At 44.2% G+C, this 24,067-nt stretch overlaps 1 protein-coding gene across 6 annotated transcripts in view; it reads left to right on the forward strand.

Moving 5' to 3' along the window:
* Positions 1-5,585: 5,585 nt before the first annotated feature.
* The window catches only part of alg13 (ALG13 UDP-N-acetylglucosaminyltransferase subunit), a 42,660-nt gene continuing 24,178 nt past the window's right edge, over positions 5,586-24,067 (forward strand). For 4 of the 6 annotated variants that reach the window (XR_007038462.1, XR_007038463.1, XM_047366742.1 and 1 more), the window contains exons 1-15: positions 5,586-5,840; positions 7,196-7,279; positions 8,824-8,874; positions 8,943-8,989; positions 9,068-9,140; positions 11,263-11,344; positions 11,425-11,590; positions 11,672-11,708; positions 18,884-19,001; positions 20,690-20,754; positions 21,925-22,025; positions 22,171-22,256; positions 22,326-22,593; positions 22,679-22,750; positions 22,938-23,042. Coding sequence is in view for 4 of the 6 variants with exons in the window: in XM_047366742.1 (XP_047222698.1) it covers positions 5,721-5,840; positions 7,196-7,279; positions 8,824-8,874; positions 8,943-8,989; positions 9,068-9,140; positions 11,263-11,344; positions 11,425-11,590; positions 11,672-11,708; positions 18,884-19,001; positions 20,690-20,754; positions 21,925-22,025; positions 22,171-22,256; positions 22,326-22,593; positions 22,679-22,750; positions 22,938-23,042 (1,475 nt within the window). In the remaining 2 variants the exon portion in view is untranslated. The remainder of the gene's footprint in view (positions 5,841-7,195; positions 7,280-8,823; positions 8,875-8,942; positions 8,990-9,067; positions 9,141-11,262; positions 11,345-11,424; positions 11,591-11,671; positions 11,709-18,883; positions 19,002-20,689; positions 20,755-21,924; positions 22,026-22,170; positions 22,257-22,325; positions 22,594-22,678; positions 22,751-22,937; positions 23,043-24,067) is intronic. The other 2 variants (XM_047366741.1, XM_047366743.1) reach the window with 2 other exon arrangements.

Below are 24,067 nucleotides of genomic sequence, written 5' to 3' on the forward strand. Positions count from 1 at the left end.
GAAGATACTCCATGGTGCTGTTGAGGACAGAGGAAATACTGCTAAAATCACTTCATTAAAGGGTACAATATCTTCAATATACAGTACTCTCCCAGAGAATCACAAATCTTCTCTGACCCCACTGAAGGCTGTTGAGGCATGTTTTCAGTGATGACCAGTGAAATACTATGTCAATATGTGTACACCTCCCTGTCTTGTAATAGAATGAGTGAACAAAACTACAAATGTATGTATGGGGTATACCTTACTCTACTGAATAAAATGTACCCTAACTCATCCCTTAAATGTTGCAGATGTACAGTTGCCACAGGATCAATTATCCACTTTTTTGGTGAATGTTGGAAACTAAAAAACCTCTGAAGGGAGGTACATAATCTGACTCTTAAGGTCATGGGGTGCCTGATGGACATGTCACTAATAAGATATCTTTTTAGCATAGAACTGGGCAAGACATTGGACCACATTTTAAAGAATAGACTGTACATAGTATCATATTCAGCAAAGAAATGTATACTGCTAAACTGGAACCAGCAACCCCCCCCCAATGATTGCTCTGTTCAAAGAAATTCTCAACGACTCACTTGAATAACGTACATATGCTCTAAAAAATAAGAGGAGCATTCTTTAACATTTGTGAGCCCTTCATGGACCTCTGACTTTTTCAGACACAATTAGAAATGATTTGTTGCTGCTGTAATGATTAATATGCTGAGGTGCTTTGAAGAAGCTTGACTTTTAGTGTATCCTTATTTGTTCATCACCTTTTAATGATTTTATGTTCATTATTTGTTATTTTTTATTTGCTTGTACTATTTTGTTTGGTTATGTCCCTAGAGGTCCATGACCACATGCATGCCAGAGGGGCCCACGAGGCTCCATCAGGTTGACACAAGCATGCCAGTGTCATGATTTGAGGTTGAGCAGGACCAAAATGTAGGCAGGAGGATTAGGGCCGCATGGTGAGTCGACAAGATTTAATAGTAATTGACAACACTTCCAATTATTTTTACCTCCGTCTTCCTCCCTCCCTGTTGGTTGGAGTAAGGGGGAGTCAGGTTTAGCCTAAACCGTCTCAGTTATGGTTGAGGTGCAAACACACCCTCCATTTCTGCTACCTGTATGACCCCTTCTCTTTTCCAGTGGTTATAATCAGTCTGACAGAGAGAGGTATCCCAATCCTTGTGGTTGTTAGTATAACAATGGCCACCAGTGGGCTCTAGATGGACAAACTTTATCAGTTTATTATTTAACTTAGTAGCCCTACACATAGCCCGTTCTAAAATGGCCAAACTCTAACATTCAGTAGTTTCATCTAACCTCCCCAACAACCCCGAACCATTCCTAACCCTTTGTGAAGAGCCTTGAGACGACGCATGTTGAGAATTGGCGCTTTATAAATAAAACTTAATTAAATTTTATTATGTTTCTAAAGACCCATCCAAAACTTATTGTTTCTTTTTTTCCTTTGTGCCAGTCTGGATGCCACGTGTTGGATGATCCGGGTTATTGCCTTGTAAATTTAACCAGTAATTTGTTGCTAATTTTGTTCTTCTACTAAGGAGAATCTGAACAGTGAACGTTGTAGCAGCATCTGCTGGTAGGTTAGAGCTACAGGTTGTGCACAGGCTTGAATATGGTTGTTTTAAGAGCTATAGTATTAATACTCTCATTTATGGACTTATTTATAACCTTTGTTAACACTGGAGCAAGAATTTGGTTACGTTCTTTCAAGAAAACCGTATCAATGCCAAAAATATCTTTAGCTTTACTATTTTTTAGGTTTGAGATAATTCTCACAACCTCCCCTTCATCTATGTTGTAAAGGTAAATTGAATCATTACAATCAAGAGTATGAGCGCAATTTGGTTTTGGAAAAATCAGACAATTGTTGGACATAATGGGTGTTACAGATTGAACATTTATTTCCAATACAGATTCACATGTGATGATTTCAATTTCATCTTTATTCCACTTTTTCTGGTTTGTTGTGGAGATTTTCTTTTCCTGTGTGCTTCCATCTGCCATTCTATTCTATTCTATTCTATTCTATAATGTTTTTCTCTTGCTCTCGGTGGAAGACACACACGTCTTCTCTCCCTCCCTGCTGATCCCTGCTTCTGCTTTTTGTCTGTATTTTTCTCAGAGCCTCGCTTTGCATATCCTCCAAACTTTTAAATTATGGTTTCGGTCACCTGGTCTCTCAACGTCATTGATAAAAAAAATTTAGACGGGAAGACAGTGTAAAGGAGACCCTCTTGTCCAGACGGGACGTTCTGCTCTGGATACACAATGGTTACATATTTGGACTTTTGATAACAGGATTTCTACTTGGTGGTTACCTGGCTTATCGAGTGATTCGCAGAACGTGGGCGACTGTTCAAAGCTTCCTGTGATGTTAGATGGAGTCTGTAGAGCGATCAACATTCAGACTGAAATGTTAAGAGAGCAGAATCTCAAGCTGGACACGATTCTTGAACAGAATCGCAGCCTGGCAGCGGTTGGACTCAGAGGTTAAAGGATATAATCTTGGAGAAGTTGTACACTCCAGATCTGCGGAAAATACCAGAAATTTGGCTATTTGGATTCGCAATTGAGACATACCAGTAAAACTCTTAAGGTGGTTGGAAATTCACAACTGCCTGAACCACAACATTTATTGTTTTTCTAAATCTGGCGCCCCAATATGTCCTTGGCAACTTCTGCTAACTGGCTATCGATAAAATATCTCCTGGATGTTATATAAACACGATGCTCTTCCCCAGCACTCCCCTACCAGCTGTGTGATGATAGGACTATGCAGCCCATTGATAAAACTTCCACCTCTCTTCTCAAGGACAATGGTGCTTCTATCAGTGTTGACAGTCTAATTCTTGCAAACACACTCAGACTTATATATATTCACACCCTCATGATTCCACCGTACCCTTGGTGAATCTTTACTTATGTGTGTTGCTTACCCCTGCTGAGGTTTTTTGTACTATTTCAGACTCTATTCTGCAAAGAATAGAGTCTGAAATATGATTTTCTTTCCTCCTATCTTACTTTACCTAAATGTGTGATTTCATTACTTTTCATAGATTTAAACATTTCTCAGAAGGATTACCAGGAAAAGCTAAATATTATTAATAATTTGAAAATTTGGACTAAAGCTGTTTTTACACCAATGACCCACCTTCTTTAGTTTCAGCACAAGACGCTTTCCCTTACAATAGACTTTTAGATTGCTTAGAAGGATTGTATTACAACTATTTCATATCAGTAAAAGACAAACATTATTAGTATTTGAAAGTTTGGACTATAACTATTTTATACCAGTGATCCAGTTTAGAAGGATTCATAGATTTAGAGATTATTAGAAAGATTGGATTAAAACCAGCTCTTATCAGTAAAGCCCCAAGGATTATTAGTGTCATTTGATTTGTTTTTCTGTTGTTTGATTTTCTGTATCATTGTAAAGTTTTTCCTCATGTACAGCGCTTTGAGTGCCTTGTTGCTGAAAAGCGTTATATGAGTAAACTTGACTTGACTTGACTTATTAATAAACTGGACAGAAATAAGACTATATAAAAAAACTGAGCCTGAATTTAATCATCAACAACTTTAGAAAGCAGTTGAATCTGTCTTGATTCTGGGTTGGGTTGATAACCCAAATGCAGGGGGATCCAGTAAGAGCACAGAACCAGAACTGATGAACAGCACAGAAGAAACCACTGGGAGCAAACAGGAGTGACAACGAGAGAATAATGGGAACCAACCCGAGGTTAGAAGGAAGATCTGCTGTTCAACTAAATCAAAACAGGAGGTAGAAGGATGATTACTGGGACAAGAAACAGGTGATACTGATTAGTTGAAAGGGAGCAGCTGGGAGGCTAGAACCATCTCTGACTAAATAAATACAAAAAGGAAAATCAGGGAACAGCAAATCAAGAACTGAATACTCTGAAGGATGTACAAGAGGCCACAATGGCAAGGAGACCAGTTCACTAAGCATTATCAAGCAGGAAGGTAGTCCTAGGCTGCCTCAGAGTCCTTGAGGAAAGGCGGGAGCTCTGCGGTCCACAATGAGAAATATGAAGAAGATGATGATGATGGCATTAGGAGTTGAAGATGAATGTACCAGCAGAAATGATGATGATGGGGTTAGAAATTAATTTGAAACAATGCTGTTTACCCTTTGTGGACTTGGAGAAGGCGTTCGACCGTGTCCCTCAGTGAATACTGTCGGGGATACTCTGGAGTATGGGGTACCAGGCCCTTTGATATGGGCTGTTACGTCCCTGTACAACCGGTGTCAGAGCTTGGTCCGCATTGCTGGCAGTAAGTCGGACTCGTTTCCGGTGAGGATAGGACTTTGCCAAGGTTGCCCTTTGTCACCGATTCTGTTCAGAACTTCTATGGACAGAATTTCTAGGCGCACCCAAGGTGTTCAGGGGATCCGTTTTGGTGGCCTTAGGATTGCATTTCTGCTTTTTGCGGATGATGTGGTCCTGTTGGCTTCATCAGCTTGTGATCTACAGCTCTCAATGGAGCAGTTTACAGCCGAGTTTGAAGCAGCAAGGATGAGAATCAGTGTCTCCAAGTCCGAAGCCATGGTCTTGAGCCGGAAAAGCGTAGAGTGCCTTCTCCGGGTCGGGGGGGAGGACCTGCCTCAAGTGGAGGAGTTTAAGTATCTTGGGGTCTTGTTCACGAATGAGGGAAGGATGGAGTGGGAGATCGACAGACGGATCGGTGCAGCGTCAGCAGTGATGGCGGCACTGTACCAGTCTGTCGTGGTGAAGAGAGAGCTGAGTTAAAAAGCGAAGCTCTCGATTTACCGGTCAGTCTACTTTCCTACCCTCATCTATGCTCATGAGCTTTGGGTCATGACCGAAAGAACGAGATCACGACTAAAAGCGACCGAAATTAGCTTCCTCCATAGGGTGGCTCGGCACTCCCTTAGAGAGAGGGTGAAAAACTTGGTCATCTGGGAGGGACTCAGAGTAGAGCCGCTGCTCCTCCACATCGAGAGGAGCCAGTTGAGGTGGCTTGGGCATCTGGTTAGGATGCCTCCTGAACGCCTCCCTGGTGAGGTGTTCCAGGCACATCCCACCGGGAGGAGGCCCAGAGGAAGACCCAGGACACGCTGGAGGGACTATGTTTCTTGGCTGGAGTGGGAACGCCTTGGGATTCCTCCGGACGAGCTGGCCCAAGCGGCTGGGGAGAGGGAAGTCTGGGTCTCTCTGCTTAGGCTGCTGCCCCCGTGACCCGACCCTGGATAAGCGGAAGACAATGGATGGATGGATGGATAGATGCCTGTTTACTCATTTTTATTATTTTACCAAATTAGTTACTCTGTTCATTTGATCCAGTTAATTGATCCAGTTCCTTGATCCATTCATTTGAACAACTCAGTTGTTTAGTCCCAGTCTGATCCAGTCCAGTTAAAGCTGGGAGGAGCTGCTCTATGCGCGGTTCTGTAGGATCGAACTGGCGGACTGAACTTTATTTTCATTTGAAAAGTTCTGCCTCGGCTTGGTTCTGGCTCCGAGGGTATAAAAGGTTATTTTTGGGTCTTTCCGAGCTTTTCTCAGTCCGCGAACGCCTCGGCGACAAGGCGTGCTCTCGCGTTCATTAGACCTGATTAAAGTCACCTGCAGGTGCGCGCCGCCGTTTGAGCGCACGTCACCGAGGTTAGCAACTGTTTCTTTCACGTGGAGCTCGGTTCGGTTGTGTTCGGCAGGATGCAGAAAGGCCTGAAGAAGTACTTCGTCAACATGGACGAGTACCTGTCCAGTCTGGGTCTGTACCGGAAGATGGTTGCGCGGGACGCGTCCAGTCTGTTCCGGGCTGTGTCCGAGCAGGTGAGCGGGGGAAGGGTTCTGGTTGGTTTGGCTTGGTTGGGTTGGGGTGTTAAATGACTTTTATTTGAAGAACATCAACTAAAACGGAACTATTTCTGCTGGCGAGTTGACACGCAGGTGCACGCGGCTGTTCACTAACTCACCTGAGCAGGTTCAGAGGTTCTGCTGGATCAGGCTTAAGGTTCTGATCAGTGGCGGACTTGGCCACTTTAGGGCCCCAGTCGAACCTAAGGGTCCCCCTCCATGTCTGCCATAGCTACCAGTAGTCCCAGAGGGCCGCCACAGTTTTTATAAAGTTCTAGTTAGTCTAGTTCTAGTTTACACTCCTTAAAATACTTTAGAAAAACCTTCGTTTTATTATTGTAATAAAAGTCAGCACCACCAACTGTAAACTAATGACAGGATAGAGCTAAATGGTAAATGGACTGAACTTATATAGAGCTTTTCCAGTCATACAGACCACTTTACACTAGAGCCACATTCACCCAATCACACTCACTCACACATTCATACACTGATGCACAGATCGGTAGGCAACTTGAGGTTAAGTGCCTTGCCCAGGGGCACATCGACATATAGCAGGAGGAAGCTGGAATCAAACCCACAACCTTCTGATTGTAAGACGACTACTCTTCCTACTGAGCCACAGTCGCCAGGTAGACAATACAATATAAAATATTCCTGAACCAGCAGATTTTTATGACTTTAGATCATTTTAGAGCCATATGGGATCTTCCTGTGACGGGGCCCAGTTAGTGTTGTGGAAAAGTCAGTGTGTTTTAGAAAGTTGGTACCTGGAGGCAGGTCCAAACATGGGCCCACTGTAGGTGTGGACAGGGAACCGGACTGGATGGAGGATGAAGGACAGCAGGACGTCCAGGAAAGGAGACATGGTGTAAAGAGATAATGATAAAAACGTAATCTTCAGTTGCTAATAATATTACAATTTACACAACAAAAGAATCTGAAGAGAGGAAAGGGGATAAGTGGAACAGGAAATGTAAAAATGAAAGTTATACAATAAGAGTCATATAGAGGCATATACATATATATATATATATATATATATATATATATATAATAGTTTAATGTCTTGTTTTACTGAAGAGAAAATCACATTAGAGCAGAACCAGCAGGGCCTCAACCAGTAAGGGGCCCTGCTGGTTGCCTACCTTTGCCTATTTGGTAAGTCTGCACCTGGTTGCGATGAAGGCTCATAACGAGGTTCGAATCTCCTGCATTGGGCAAGTCTGGCCAGGAGATTACTTAGTGGAGATGAATGAATCAGCTGCTGCTTTGATTAGAACAGAAACATTGTTACTATGATGTTCTGTCTGACCCGTTCTGTCCTATAGCTGTATTATTCTCAAAACTACCATCAGAGGATCCGTCAGGATTGCGCCAACTTCATGAGGGCCAACAGATGTAACTTTGAGCCGGTGAGTCCACCAATATTGAGTCTTCCTCACACACACACACACACACACACACACACACACACACACACCCACCCTCTGGCTGGGACTGACGTTGTCCTCAGTTCCTGGTGGTGCCTATAGAGGGAGCGCTTGCTCTGTAGCAGATGAGTAACTCCTCCCTGGGTTCCTCAGAAGGCTCTCTGGTACCACAGTCCCTAGAACCATAGATCAGTTTGTTTTTATTTGATTTATTATAACTGACCAGAGAACCTGGAAATGTCTGTGTCCTTGGGTGGAACCAGAACAGTTCTGTTATGCCTTTTTGTCTATTCACGGTTCCAGCCCTGCACGGCTCCACTCTGCTCTACTCAGAACAAAACCTGTTGTGTCCATTGATGGCTGGAGGTGTGGTTTGAAGCCAGCCGTCAGGGTCATGTGCTGTGGAAATGGCCATAAATGGCACCCATGATTTCACCCACCGCCACGGCTTTCGGTTCGATCCGTTCCCGCCCACCGTGGCCGGAACGGATCGAACGAATAGTTTTTTTTGAGCTGTTGCTCAGGTGTCCAAAGTCCTGTTTTCAGATGAAAGTAAAGGTTTGATTTCATTTGGAGATCAAGGTCCCAGAGTCTGGAGGAAGACTGGAGAGGCACAGAATCCACGTTGCTTCAAGTCCAGTGTGAAGTTTCCACAGTCAGCAATGATTTGGGCTGCCATGTCATCTGGTTCTGGTCCACTAGGTTTTCTGAAGTCCAGTCAACACAGCCATCTACCAGGACATTGTAGAGCACCTCATGCTTCCTTCTACTGACCAGCTGTATGGAGATGCTAATTTTATTTTCCAGCAGGACTTGGTACCGGCCCACATTGCCAAAGGTACCAAAAGCTTGTCCAATGGCCATGGTGTTCCTGTTCTGGATTGGTCAGCAAACGGGCCTGACAAGAACCCCATAGAGAATTTATGGGCTGTTGTCAAGAGGAAGATGAGAACCCAGAACCAACAAGGCAGATGACCTGAAGGCAGCTATCAAAGCAACCTGGGCTTCCTGAACACCTCAGCAGAACCACAGGCGGATCACCACTATGCCATGGAGCATTGGCGCAGTAATTCATGCAAGAAGAGGCCCAACCAAGTATTGAGTGGATAGAAATGGGCATGCTTTGCAGAAGCCTTTCCGAGACGCTAAATCTTAGGTTTTCTTTCCCTGTAAGCCATAATCATCAAAATTACAAGGCATAAAAGCTTGAAATATTTTACTTTATGTGGAATGAATCTGTTAAATAATCGTTTCACTTTCTAAAATGACTGGCAGAAAGTATTGACCTCTTGTGCAATATTCAGATTTTTTGGGATGTACCTGGAGATTATTGGCCAGCTGAGTTTGATGCATGGTGCGTGAAGTATAACAGTTACAGAGTACTGTATCCATTAAAACTACAGTAACCACCCAATCAGACAAAGTTTTTGGTTTAAACTCACACTTCACCTGTCTTAGAAGCCACACCCCCCTACCAGGTGCCTTGTCTCACCTAACGGCCATTCTGTCTGTTGTCCCTGCTTCAGTTTGTGGAAGGATCCTTTGAGAAATACTTGGAACGTCTGGAGGATCCAAAGGTGAGTTGCTCTGAGCTTCCATCACACCTGAGCCTACCTGGATTAGATGTGTCTCTGTGTGTTTGCAGGAGACAGTGGGTCAGGTGGAGATCAAGGCTCTGTCTCAGCTCTACAGGTGAGGTCCAGTCACAGGACTAAAGCAGGTCACGTGATTCTAGGTCATTACAGGTAACTTCATGTCTTCCACCTGTAGGCGGTGCTTCCTGATCTACCGTTACCCTGGGAAACCAGCCACTGTCATCTCAGAGTATGACTTTGTTGATAAGGTGAGGTCGCTGAAGTAACGTATTCAGACTGGCTTCAGATCGACTGCCAATAAAGAGACTATACAGATATAACCTACAACTGATAAATGCAAGGGAATCTTTCTTTTCTGAGATCATCAGTAAAAACATTAACAATGCTCGTGCTTTATTTGCCACGGTCGACAGGTTAACAAACCCTCCTGTAACTGTAGCATCTGAACTCCACTCTACCAGGACCTGCAATGAATTTGTTAACTTCTTCACTGAAAAAACTCAAAAGATCAGAGAGGCAATCGGAACATCCACATCAACTCCAGGACCAAAGTTGTCTCCAACTAGAACTGATTTTGACAAAATTTCCCAATTTCACCAAATAAACTACAAAAACTTAGAAGAAATCGTACAGCAACTAAGATCTTCTTCCTGCTGTCTCGATGGTTTACCCACAGCTTTCCTTAAGAAAGCTTTGCCTGTAATAACATCTGATTTAACACAAATAATAAACACGTCCTTTTTGTCAGGTGTTTTCCTCCAGGCCCTAAAAACAGCAATTATCAAACCTCTATTGAAAAAGAGCAACTTGGACAAGTTGCTACTACAGAACTACAGGCCTATATCAAACCTCCTCTTCATCAGTAAGATTATTGAAAAATCTGTGTTTCAGCAGTTAAACAACTTCCTAACAACGACCAACCGCTTTGATGTCTTCCAGTCAGGTTCCTGCTCACCACAGTACAGAGACTGCTCTTGTCAAGATGTTCAATGACATCCGTATAAATGCAGACTGTGGAAGAACCACAGAGCTGGTATTATTGGACCTTAGTGCAGCATTCGACATTGTTGATCACTCCATTTTATTAGAGCGCCTGGAAAACTGGGTCGGCCTTTCTGGTACAGCACTCAGCTGGTTTAAATCCTACTTGAAGGACAGGGACTTTTTTGTGTCAGTAGGTAACTTTATATCAGAGACCACAAAAATCACATGTGGCGTTCCCCAAGGGTCCATCTTAGGGCCCCTCCTATTCAATATCTACATGCTCCCCCTAACTCAGATTTTAATAAACAACAACGTAAGTTATCATAACTATGCAGACGACACACAGCTATACGTTACGATGTCACCAGGTGACTATGAACCCATTCAAGCGCTGGGTAAATGCTTAGAAGAAATCAATGCATGGATGGGCCTAAATTATCTTCAGCTGAATCAAAACAAAACTGAAGTAATAATCTTTGGACCAAAGGAAGAGCGTTTAAAAGTTAGCACACAGCTTCAGTTAATACAGCTAGAAACCACCAGTCAGGCTGGAAACCTGGTGTAGTGATGGACTCAGACCTGAACCTTCAGAGGAACATAAAGACAGTAACAAGGTCGACCTTCTATCACCTAAAGAACATCTCCAGGATTAAAGAACTAATGTCTCAGCAGGACCTTGAAAAACTAATTCATGCGTTCATCTTTAGTAGAATTGATTACTGCAACGGTGTCTTCACAGGTCTGCCTAAAAAGTGGATCAGACAGCTGCAGTTGATCCAGAACGCTGCTGCCCTCGTCCTCACTAGAACTAAGAAAGTGGAGCACATTGGCCCGGTTCTAAAGTCCCTACACTGGCTCCCTGTAGCTCAGAGAATAGAGTTTAAAATACTTCTGTTAGTCTATAAATCACTGAATGGCTTAGCACCAAAATACATTACAGACTTGTTGTCAGTGTATCAACCACCCAGACATCTCAGGTCTTCTGGCTCAAATCTACTCTGCAGAACCAGAACCAGAACCAAACATGGAGAAGCAGGTTTTAGTTATTATGCTCCACTAATCTGGGATAAACTCCCAGAAAACTGTAAAAGCGCCAAAACCCTAAGTTGCTTTAAATCAAGATTAAAAACTTATTTGTTTAGAGCGGCCTTTGACTGGACCATCTAAACATTATTAAAGTTTTCAGTCCAACTTTCCTTTCATTTTCTTATTTTATCATTAATCTTTTTAATATTTCTTATCCTCTTATTTAATTACCTTTATGCCACTGTAATTTATTGCTGTTAAATCTATATTTTTTTTCATGTACAGCACTGAATTGTCTTGCTACTGAAATGTACTATATAAATAACCTTGCCAATAATCCCAGCTTCCTCTGTTGCCTAGGTAACCCTGTGCTGCTCAATCAACGGTCACTATGACATCATCTATGGGAGGAGTTACCCTGCCTCAGCAGCGCTCTGCCAGTGTGAGTGGGTGTGGGAGCACGGTGAGTCAGAATTGATGCTGAGGGTGTTTCTGCTGACTCAGGTGTGTCTTTGTGTGCAGCTCTGCTATACGAGCTGCTCTACACTCAGGTGTTCGGCGTGGAGGGGGCAGAGCTCGGTCAGGCCATGGAGGCCTTTAGAGCGGGAGGTCGTCGCTATAGAAACAGTCCGTCGGTGTGCAGCGACATCGATGTGGGCTATGACACACCTGAGGACCGAGCACACAGGTGAGAATACATTCTGTCTTTAGCTTTCTGATTGGATCTCTTTCGTCACATGATCCCAGCATGCATTGGTTTTACTTGCAGGGAGGAGGAGGTGGGGGGAGCAGCAGAAGAGGTCAAGGTAAGAATGTGTCAACATGGGGCTCTGCCCACAAGACTCGAGTGTGGATCATGTGACTGTTTCGGTTTTAAAAGTTCTCTTTAAGGTGCATATGTCATCATTTTTAGACGTGTAGCTCCTATAGCTCCTATATTTGTTTCCATGACCGCAAGGAATATGAAAATGAAGCCGTAAAGAAGAAAAGTTTGCGGCGGCTTGTCGAAGAGTGAGGTCACATTTTGAACACTGAACTCCAGGAGGAATGTAATGATGACGAGTTCTGCAGCTCCAGTCTGAGTTCATAAAGTGAAGATCTATTTGATTTATCCCGAGAGGAGGAGGAGGAGGTCAGGAGAAATGTTTTCTGAGAACGGTAGTTTGGAGACTGAACAAACCAGCACTTTATATCAGGGGGTTGTGCAAACCTCACTTTTCCCCACCTAATCGGTGAGCGTTTTACTCGCGGTGTGCAGGAGTGAAGCCGTCACAGGATATTCTGAGGAGGTTTCTCCATGTTGTCTGGTCCAAAGAGTACCTCCAAGCTATGGGTGCACACATGGTGAATGGAAGAGAAGTTCAACCAATCAGCAGCTACATACTATGGACATAATAATTATCACAATAGTTTTAAATTACCCGTCCAGTTTGATGGCATCTGTTACAGCGCAAGAGAAAATGAATAACCGATAGCTGAGCTTTATTTTCAGATATTGTCCTTAACTAAACACACAATTCCCTTTACCATTCTCAGACATTATGCATCACAAATAAACATGTAAAAAATGAACTTTCTCAATTGGCAACATACCTACAGTGAGGAAAATAAGTATCTGAACACCCTGCGACTTTGCAACTTCTCCCACTTAGAAATCATGGAGGGTTCTGAAATTTTCATCGTAGGTGCATGTCCACTGTGAGACACAATCTAAAAAAAAAAAAGGGGAAATCACGATGTATGATTTTTTGTTTTTTTATAATTTGTGGGTTACTTCTGCAAAAAAGTATTTGAACACCTGTGAAAATCAATGTTAATATTTGGTACAGTAGCCTTTGTTTGCAATTACAGAGGTCAAACATTTCCTGTAGAGGCCCGATGGGCCGCATATATTTTAATCTTATTAATTGTATAACCTCCCATTTGTCATTGTTTTTTTCTGGGCCGCTAAAAATGGCTTTTTATTGCTTGGCACCAACTGAAGCTAAATAATTAAGCTAATTGTGGACAAAACCTTGTAGGATGATGTTTGCAAAGGGCACTGAGAAGAACTTTCCCTCACAAACATCCCCAGATAGCTCGCTGTTATCCAGAACCTTTTATAACGACCAAGGTGACCGAAGTGCTTTACAACGTACAGGGGTTGGACAATGAAACTGAAACACCTGGTTTTAGACCACAATAATCTATTAGTATGGTGTAGGGCCTCCTTTTGCGGCCAATACAGCATCAATTCATCTTGGGAATGACATCTACAAGTCCTGCACAGAGGTCAGAGGGACTTTAAGCCATTCTTCTTGCAGGATAGTGGCCAGGTCACTACGTGATACTGGTGGAGGAAAACGTTTCCTGACTCGCTCCTCCAAAACACCCCAAAGTGGCTCAATAATATTTAGATCTGGTGACTGTGCAGGCCATGGGAGATGTTCAACTTCACTTTCATGTTCATCAAACCAATCTTTCACCAGTCTTGCTGTGTGTATTGGTACATTGTCATCCTGATACACGGCACCACCTTCAGGATACAATGTTTGAACCATTGGATGCACATGGTCCTCAAGAATGGTTCGGTAGTCCTTGGCAGTGACACGCCCATCTAGCACAAGTATTGGGCCAAGGGAATGCCATGATATGGCAGCCCAAACCATCACTGATCCACCCCCATGCTTCACTCTGGGCATGCAACAGTCTGGGTGGTACGCTTCTTTGGGGCTTCTCCACACCGTAACTCTCCCGGATGTGGGGACAACAGTAAAGGTGGACTCATCAGAGAACAATACATGTTTCACATTGTCCACAGCCCAAGATTTGCGTTCCTTGCACCATTGAAACCGACGTTTGGCATTGGCATGAGTGACCAAAGGTTTGGCTATAGCAGCCCAGCCGTGTATATTGACCCTGTGGAGCTCCCGACGGACAGTTCTGGTGGAAACAGGAGAGTTGAGGTGCACATTTAATTCTGCCGTGATTTGGGCAGCCGTGGTTTTTTGGATACAATCCGGGTTAGCACCAGAACATCCCTTTCAGACAGCTTCCTCTTGCGTCCACAGTTAATCCTGTTGGATGTGGTTCGTCCTTCTTGGTGGTATGCTGACATTACCCTGGATACCGTGGCTCTTGATACATCACAAAGACTTGCTGTCTTGGTCACAGATGCGCCAGCAAGACGTGCACCAACAATTTGTCCTCTTTTGAACTCTGGTATGTCACCCATAATGTTGTGTGCATTTCAATATTTTGAGTAAAACTGTGCTCTTACCCTGCTAATTGAACCTTCACACTCTGCTCTTACTGGTGCAATGTGCAATCAATGAAGACTGGTTACCAGGCTGGTCCAATTTAGCCATGAAACCTCCCACACTAAAATGACAGGTGTTTCACTTTCATTGTATTTATTCAAATTGGATAAAAAGTTTTTCTATCTAAGGAAACCCAGCAGATTGCATCCAGTCAGTGACTTGCAGCATTCCCTCCTCCTGGATGAGCATGTAGAGACAGTGGACAGTCACTGGTGTTGACTTTGCAGCAATCCCTCATACTGAGCATGCATGTAGCGACAGTGGAGAGGAAAAACTCCCTTTTAACAGGAAGAAACCTCCAGCAGAACCAGAACCAGGCTCAGTGTGAGCGACCATCTGCCACGACCGACTGGGGGTTTGAGAGAACAGAGCAGAGACACAAAGATAACAAAGAAGCACTGATCCAGGAGTACTTTCTATGGGAAGGAAAAGTAAATCTTAATGGATGTAGCTCCTTTAGTCGTTTCATCTAGAAAGAAAGAACAGATAAACTCTGAGCCAGTTTTCAAGGTTAGAGTCTGAAAGAGAGCACATAGAGTTAGTCACAGTAGAAGCTCAGTCAGTAGCCATGTCTAGGAGAGAGAAAGGGTTAAACACTGAAAGACAGGGCTATGTGGATCATTGGTAGAAGGGGAGCATTGAGTTGTTACCAGCAGAAGCTTGGACGATTCCCCTCTCCAGAAAGGTGTCACAGGCAGACACAGAGTCAGGCCAGGTGTAGCTTCTAGGAAGAGAATAGAGAGAACATAAAGTACTCGTACTCGTCGTCTTCCGCTTTATCCGGGACCGGGTCGCGGGGGCAGCAGACTCAGTAGAGACGCCCAGACGTCCCTCTCCCCAGACACCACCTCCAGTTCCTCCGGTTGGAGCCCAAGGCGTTCCCAGGCCAGCCGAGAGACATAGTCCCTCCAGCGTGTCCTGGGCCGTCCCCTGGGCCTCCTCCCGGTGGGACGTGCCTGGAACACCTCCCGAGGAAGGCGTCCAGGAGGCATCCGGTATAGATGCCCGAGCCACCTCAACTGGCTCCTCTCGATGTGGAGGAGCAGCGGCTCTACTCCGAACCCCTTCCGGATGGCCGAGCTCATTTCAGCCGCTTGTTCGACTATCGGCCGGACTCTCCTCTCCAATACCGTGGCGTAGGCCTTACCAGGGAGGCTGAGGAGTGTGATCCCCCTGTAGTTGGAACACACCCTTCGGGGGACCACCACCCCAGTCTGCCAGTCCAGAGGCACTGTCCCCGACCGCCACGCAATGTTGAAGAGGCGTGTCAACCATGACAGCCCAACAACATCCAGAGATTTGAGGTACTGAGGGTGGATCTCATCCAACCCTGAAGCCCTGCCACCACGGAGCTTTTTAACCACCTCGGTGACTTCGCCGTGGGTGATGAAAGAGTCCAACCCCGAGTCCCCAGCCTCTGTTTCCACCACAGAATGCGTGATGGCAGGATTGAGGAGATTCTCGAAGTACTCCTTCCACCGCCCGATAATGTCCTCAGTCGAGGTCAGCAGTCTCCTGTCCCCTCTGTAAACAGTGTTGGCGAAGCATTGCTTCCCCCTCCTGAGGCGCCAGACGGTTTGCCAGAATTGCTTCGAGGCCAACCGGTAGTCCTTCTCCATGGCCTCACCGATCTCCTCCCAGGCCCGAGTTTTGCCTCTGCTACACCCCGGGCCGCGGCACGCTTGGCCTCACGGTACCCGTCAGCCGCCTCAGGAGTCCCACAAGCCAACCACAGCCGATAGGACTCCTTCAGCTCGACTGCACCCTTACTGCCGGTGTCCACCACCGGGTTCTGGGATTGCCGCCGCGACAGGCACCGCAGACCTTACGGCTGCAGCTACGGGCAGCAGCATCGACAATAGATGCGGAGAACATGGTCCACTCTGACTCTGTCTCCAACATCCCCCGGGATCTGGTCAAAGCTCTCCCGGAGGTGGGAGTTGAATACATCCCTGGCCGAGGGCTCCGCCAGGTGTTCCCAGCAGACCCTCACTATGCGCTTGGGCCTGCCAAGTCTGTCCAGCTTTCTCCTCCTCCAGCGGATCCAACTCACCACCACGTGGTGATCAGTGGACAGCTCAGCCCCTCTCTTCACCCAATTGTCCAAAACATGCGGCCAAAGGTCTGATGATACGACAACAAAGTCGATCATTGACCTCCTGCTAGGGTATCCTGGTGCCAAGTGCACTGATGGACACCCTTATGTTTGAACATGGTGTTCGTTATGGACAATCCGTGACTAGCACAGAAGTCCAATAACAAAACACCACTTGGATTCAGATAGAACATAAAGTTAAAAGCTGAAATAACACCAAATAATGCAAAATTGGAGAGTAGTAGGAGAATGTAGCAGAGTGTGTGAAAGTGGTCATTATGTCCTCCAGCAGCCTAAGCCAATAGCAGCATAACTACAGAGATAGCTCAGGATAACCTAAGCCACTCTAACTATAAGCTTTATCAAAAAGGAAAGTTTTAAGCCTAGCCTTAAAAGTAGACAGGGTGTCTGCCTCACGGACTAAAACTGGGAGCTGGTTCCACAGGAGAGGAGCCTGATAACTAAAGGATCTGCCTCCCATTCTACTTCTAGAGACTCTAGGAACCACCAGTAAACCTGCAGTCTGAGAACAAAGTGCTCTGTTAGGAACATATGGACCAATCAGATCTCTGATGTATGATGGAGCTAGATCATTAAGGGCTTTATATGTGAGGAGGAGAATTTTAAATTCTATTCTGGATTTAACAGGGAGCCAATGAAGGGAAGCTAAAATAGAAGAAATATGATCTCTCTTTTTAATTTTCATCAGAACTCTTGCTGCAGCATTTTGAATCAGCTGAAGGTTTTTAACTGCATTTTGTGGACATCCTGATAGTAACGAATTACAATAGTCCAGCCTTGAAGTAACAAATGCATGGACTAGTTTTTCAGCGTCACTCCTGGACAGGATATTTCTAATTTTGGCAATGTTCTGGAGGTGAAAGAAGGAAATCCTGGAAACCTGTTTAATATGGGATTTAAATTACATGTCCTAGTCAAAGTTAACACCAAGGTTTTTTACTTTATTACCGGAGGTCAATTTAATACCATCCAGGTTAAGTGATTGACTAAGCAGTTTCTTTTTTAAAGACTCCGGTCCAAAGACGACAACTTCTGTCTTGTCTGAATTTAGAAGCAGAAAATTTAAAGTCATCCAAGTTTTTATATCTTCAAGACATGCTTGTAGTCTATCTAACTGGTTGGGCTCATCAGGATTTATGGATAAGTAAAGCTGAGTATCATCAGCATAACAGTGAAAATGTATCCCATGCTGCCTAATAATTTGACCTATTGGAAGCATATATATAGTAAAGAGAATTGGCCCAAGTCCTGAGCCCTGTGGTACTCCACAATTAACCCTAGAGTTTAAAGATGATTTATCATTTACATGAACAAACTGGAATCTGTCAGACAGATAAGATTTAAACCAGCCTAGCGCTGTTCCCCTGATCCCTACAGCATATTCCAGCCTTTCTAAGAGAATATTATGGTCGACTGGATCAAATGCAGCACTGAGATCTAACAGAACCAGAACAGACGAGTCCAAATGAGGCACCTGATGCGGTTTACAGCTTTAGCCAATATAAATTATAATCACAAGTGGCAGATAAAACTATTATTCACATTTATTGTTAAAATATTTAGCATGTTTACATGGTCATAAACTAGATACTTTCCACTTATTGACTCCTACCTGAAGTAATTACATGTCCACCCGGTTAGCGTTAATGATACTATTTTAGGTTCGGTTACTGTACTGCATGGGTGTTTTTAGCGCCTAGCGTCTGATGTGCCTCCATGTTGGGATCTGATCCCTCTACCAGCCATGGATCACTGCTGTTGTTTTCAGTTGGTTAAATGAAAACTTAAATACATAAATCAAAACATACTCAAGTAAAAGTAAATCTTCAGCTTTTGCAAACTAATTGTGATTAAAGTGACACAAGTAAATATTCGTTATTTTCCACCCCTGCTGGCTTCATTACTGTGAGGTGGCCGGTCCTGTGCGGTCCTAGTGGTCCATGTTTCCAGGTCCAGTCCGTGGTTGCTTAAAAAGTAGGTCTGCCTGACTGGAGGAACGAGATGTAGAGAAGGCATTCAGGCATCATGGCGCCACAAAACAAGAGTGTGCTGCGTGACTACAGGGCAGAGCGCGACAGCATCTTCACGGGCTGGCCCACTAGCCCATATGCCAGTCCAACCTGTTGAACCTGCAGTCCCCCCCCCTAACACGTCTACATGACAACCGTCCATCCCTTTCCTTAAAGACCAATGAGGGGCCACGGCTCCTTTCAACACATTCCCGTTGAAAAGAATCTCGGTTAAGGGCTGTTCTGTGAATACTGGGAAACCTTCAGAAGGTGCTGCTACAGAAGCAAAGTTATCCATATATGGTGGTGCCTTCCTGTTTTAGTGGCCGTGTCTAAAGTGAAGTTGTAAAATTGCGTATCCTCTGTATAATCTAATGGAAAGGACCGATATGCTTTATAATACGGACTGAAGAAAAACGATAAACGGCCTTTACACGATGACTTCTTCTGTGGTGGTCTACACCTCTTAAAGGAACGGCTGGTTCTTGCTTATCTGACCAATCCGGAGTGTTGCTTCTCTGTGTGACTTGAGCTGTGATGTCATCTCTGTTGTTTAGTCACCTGCTGAGGCTCCTCCCATGTGCAGACTGTCTTTGCCCTACAAGGTTCTGAAGTCCCTGGATGGCGACGTTTACAGGAACCTGGAGTTTGATGTGTGGCAGGATACCTGTAAAGGTAACGTGGGAAGTCACTGGACTTGCTCCTAAAAATGAAACTTGATTTAGTTAATGATCCAGACTAACATGATGCTCGGTTATTTAAGACCTCCTAGTGAACACTGCCATGTTCCACATCAACCTGAGACCCCCAATTGGTAACTTAAGGTAACCATCAGAGCGATCTGTGACTGAAGGTGTCTTCAGGTCTGATCAATCACCTAAAATCAGTCAGTTGTTTGCAGATCAGTTTCGAGGAAAGTCTGACATCCTGCAGGTGTTTTTAAAAGGTTCATTCTAATTCATTTTAATGGGAATATTTAGCTAAAATAACATGAATCATGTCTTAATGAAAGGTTTGTAATGACACTAAGAGGTGTTAAACATATATTTAGGTGTTTGTGGTTTCTGTCTCAGATTAATATGTGATCATCTCAGTAATCCATGGTGCCCTCTGCTTGTGTCTGAGCAGTACTGCAGTTAGGATCAGCTCAGATGGTTCGATTCAATTCAGTTTATTTCTATAGCACCAATTCACAACACATGTCGTCTCAATGTTCTTCACAACAGTCAGGTTCATACATTCCAATTAATCGTAACCATTGAACAGTTCAGTCAGATTCAGTTATTTATTCAAATTGGATAAAAAGTTTTTCTATCTAAGGAAACCCAGCAGATTGTATCCAGTCAGTGACTTGCAGCATTCACTCCTCCTGGATGAGCATGTAGAGACAGTAGACAGTCACTGGGGTTGACTTTGCAGCAATCCCTCATACTGAGCATGCATGTAGCGACAGTGGAGAGGAAAAACTCCCTTTTAACAGGAAGAAACCTCCAGCAGAACCAGAACCAGGCTCAGTGTGAGCGGCCATCTGCCACGACCGACTGGGGTTTTGAGAGAACAGAGCAGAGACACAAAGAGAGTAAAGAAGCACTGATTCAGGAGTACTTTCTATGGGAAGGAAAAGTAAATGTTAATGGATGTAGCTCCTTTAGTCGTTTCATCTAGAAAGAAAGAACAGATAAACTCTGATCCAGTTTTCAAGGTTAGAGTCTGAAAGAGAGAACATAGAGTTAGTTACAGTAGAAGCTCAGTCAGTAGCCATGTCTAGGAGAGAGAAAGGGTTAAACATTAAAAGACAGGGCCATGTGGATCATCTGTAGAGGGTGAACATTAAGTTGTTGCCAGCAGAAGCTTGGACGATTCCTCTCTCCAGAAAGGTGTCACAGGCAGACACAGAGTCAGGCCAGGTGTAGCTTCTAGGAAGAGAAAAGAGAGAACAAAGTTAAAAGCTGAAATAACAGCAAATAATGCAAAATTGGAGAGTAGTGTGAGAATGTAGCGAAGAGGGTGAAAGTGGTCATTATGTCCTCCAGCATCCGAACCCTATAGCAGCATAACTACACAGATAGTTTCCGTTCAGATTATTTAGTTAAACGGCGCTTATTTACAACAATCTCGTCTCAAGGAACCCCACAAAGGGTCCCACTGATGGTCATTGTTACTCTGGTTCATTTCTTCTCATTTTCCAGTACATCAGAGGTTGTCTCTTTGTTTTGTGTTAAACTGTTGATCAGCTGTTGAAACCGTCATTGACCTGAACTTTTCCTTGGTTAAATGAGATATCTGATGACAAGTGGGACACACCTGGATGAAGTCAGGTGAATTTTAATGACTGAAGTAATCAGATTACTTTGCCCTGACAGAAATGCAGAAGACGGACTACATGGTGTTTGCAGGTCGGCAGTACTTCCTAGGGGACAAGTGCCAGGTAACGCCTCACTTCCTGTGTCTAAGAATTGTTTAGATTTCAGGTCAAGGTCCTTGGATGAGTTTCTGTCAGCCCCAGATAACCTCTGTAACGTGGCCTCATTTCATTTCCACGGAAACAGAGATGATCTGAAACTAGGTGTGTCAAACTTCATTTTTAGATCTAATCGATACAAAAAAAATTCTTCTTTTAGGGATATTTGTGTGAAAAATGAGCCATTTTCATCTCTCCAGGTTGGTACATAACTTCAAAAAGCAGCTGTGCTGACAGTCAGTCCAGCCCTCCCTGCAGATGCTCATATGAACAATCATGGCTGAGAAGGTGTACAACTTTGCTCACAAGACAGATCTCTGACTCATTAGTCAAAAAGGCAAAAGGACTGATGGGAGGTATTTTGCCTGTAGGAGAGACAAACGGGAAAGGCTGAAGGATGCATTGCATTAGCATCATATGAGGCTGGTGATACCAGCAACCTTTGGTTATTAGATGGGGACGACGAGGCTTGTGAAGCATTTTAAGGACAGATGCTCAAATGTTGGAAAGGGGTTGAAAAAGTTCAGCAAAGCTCCTGTGGCATAAGCTAATGTTATCTGTTATCTAGAACCTTTCCTGACACCCAGTTTTGGTGTTGCATCAGTCTAGTTTATACTTTTGGATATTTAAAAAAGTTTGGAGCGGTATTGCAAAATGGATGGAGCACTTGTCTTAAAATCGGTATCAAGTTTGAAATTTAGTATCATGACAACCCTACCTGAAACCTGCAACAAGTCAAGTCCAAAATGAACTCCTGATCCGGTCAGCCTGAAGTTTTTTCCTAAAGGGGTCTTTATCAGCGGTTCTCTAGGCCTTCTGAGGGATTTTCAAAGGTTTGGACTAAAACTGAATAACAATGTTTCTAAAGTGCAAAGAAAAACCTAGAACTCTCTTAAGAGACCCTGGAGAACTGTTGATCAAGACCACTTTGAAGGATCACGGAAGGTCTGGATGTCAGGAAGGAAAAGGGTTGGATAAGGACTGGATTATGAATCTTCACCAATAATGCTGTTGGGGGCTTGTCTGGGATGCCTTGACCCTTGAGACTGAGGTTTTCCTGTAGCTGTCGCTGAATGTTTTCAGTAACTCTCCTGAATTACACTACTGTACCCCAAGTTTTAGCCTGCTGGGTTTCAGGTCCGTTTGGAGCCAAAGGGGAAGTACTACAACGCCTTCATCCAGGAAGTGGGAACGCACTCGACAGCCGTCACAGTGTTCATCGAGGAGCTAGGAGAAAAGTGAGACTCTCATTCAATTAGCTTGACCTGAGCCCAGAACCAGGTCTGAACAAGGACCAGAGCCTGTTAAAATCTAGTTTTGGATCATATTGTTGGCAGCAGTCATTGAAATTCCTGCTTTGATGTGGATGTTTGCAACTCTCAGGCACCTAGTCCCACTGACGGATTTGAAACCAGTAAACCCAGTCCCTGCTTGGAACGTGGCAGTTCCTGCCAGGAAAGGAGATCTGGGTAAATTTCTGCTTCTGTCTGGTTTGGTTGTGATCCATCTGTCTGCTGACGCTGTCTTCTCTCTACCAGATCCAGAGTCTCGGGGTCAGCGCCATCACCGCCATCGGTACTTCAGAAAGTCTCGAGGCAGCAGTGGGGTGAAGGGAGCGGAGTTACTGATGCCACCACCTGTCTCTTATGGAGGCCCAGCCCCCTCTTCTCTGCCTCCCCGCTTCCAGCCTGCAGGTCACCCTCGCCCACCACTTCCTCCCTCACCAGGGGCCATAGCATATGACCCGTATGCCCCCCCACACCACCATCCTCCTGCAGCAAGAGCCCCACGCTACGGAGTCTCAAGGTGGGCTTGCACATCTGTCCAAAGAAATACCTGACTGCACAACCGTTCGGACAAAAAGACCTGACTGACATCCTTCCAAACACAGAACCGAATGCACACTGGTCCATCCTGACTCTGGGTTAGGGTTGGACTGGGCCCCCCCTTGTCTGACAACTTTGTGAGTCGTGACCCACTGCTGTTTCCTCCGCCCCCCTCCTCAAATGTCCTAAAACACTTCTGACCTGTTGATGGCTTATGTCACTCCTGATGATTGGTTTAGTTTTTCATTAACACCCTGTGGATTGCCTTGTATGTTTTTGTTTTTTGTGTCTACGTCTAACAAACTTGTGGGTTCTGGTCTGAAGTTCTGCACGTTTCCTGAACCGTCAACTGATTGGTCCACAGCTGACATATTACCACCCAAGCAGAAGATATTACCATGACTACGAGAACTACGCCTTCAAGTCCCGGTAAATGGACACGTCCAGCTTTTGATCTTCTGATGGAACAGTCACTCTAGAACACAAAAGGAACCAACACAAAGTGCCTGTGACACAACTTTCCCACAAATCCATAAATTGAGAGAAAACATCTTAATATTAAAGGAATTGGGCAGTAATTGGCATGATATTAGGATTAAATTGTGATAAAAGACAATTGTGAAACAAAATAAGCATATTTCGGTGTTCAATTTTGCAAGTCCATAGTTGTCTCGTAATGATGTCTAGGGGGAAGTCTTGGGTCATTCATTGTGTGAGTGTCAATAATAAAACGATTCAGGTAGAAGCCAAGTTGCGTTAAAAACCGCGTTAAAATTATGAAACGGTGAATTGCTGGTGGTGATTAGAGCATCTGATGGGAAAAGGTTGCTGCTGCTGTTGCTAAACGGATCCAGGCTCAGCAGGTAAGAACTCTTTCTTGTTGCAAAAGTACATTTAGATATCAACAGTTATTGTTAATTATTTAAAAAAAAACTAAATTATCATTAAAATCGAATAAATTGCACTCTCATACAATATATTGAAATGTTTCTCGAAAGATTCTAATGTAAAGTTTAAACAAAAGGCAGAGCAGATCTGTACCCAGAACCTGTGCTCTGATCTGATGACAGCTGACTTTCTTCTCCCGACTCTCTGATAGTGACTGAAATATATCTATATCTGCTGTCTGTGTTGTCGGCCATTGCAGCCGTGGTCAGTTTACTGCCGGCTTCCCCTTTTACGTCATAAACATCTGGAAGTGTCTTTTTAGTGAAATTTATGACCATATATCAACCACTGTTCATTTCAGAAGCATGAATGTACTTAACATTTTATTAATATTTCCTTTCCATAAATAGAATTGGATCATTGATAAAAATTTGATGTCACAGGCACTTTAATATCCTGCTCCACTAACATGAAGTTGGTTCACTTAAACTTAACCTGTTCAGTTCTGAATATGTCACCGCATCTGGATTAAAACTGACCAACCTCCTCCTTCAGCTAATGCTGAA

The sequence above is a fragment of the Girardinichthys multiradiatus genome, chromosome 5, assembly GCF_021462225.1.
Source record: "Girardinichthys multiradiatus isolate DD_20200921_A chromosome 5, DD_fGirMul_XY1, whole genome shotgun sequence".
Lineage (NCBI taxonomy): Eukaryota > Metazoa > Chordata > Actinopteri > Cyprinodontiformes > Goodeidae > Girardinichthys > Girardinichthys multiradiatus.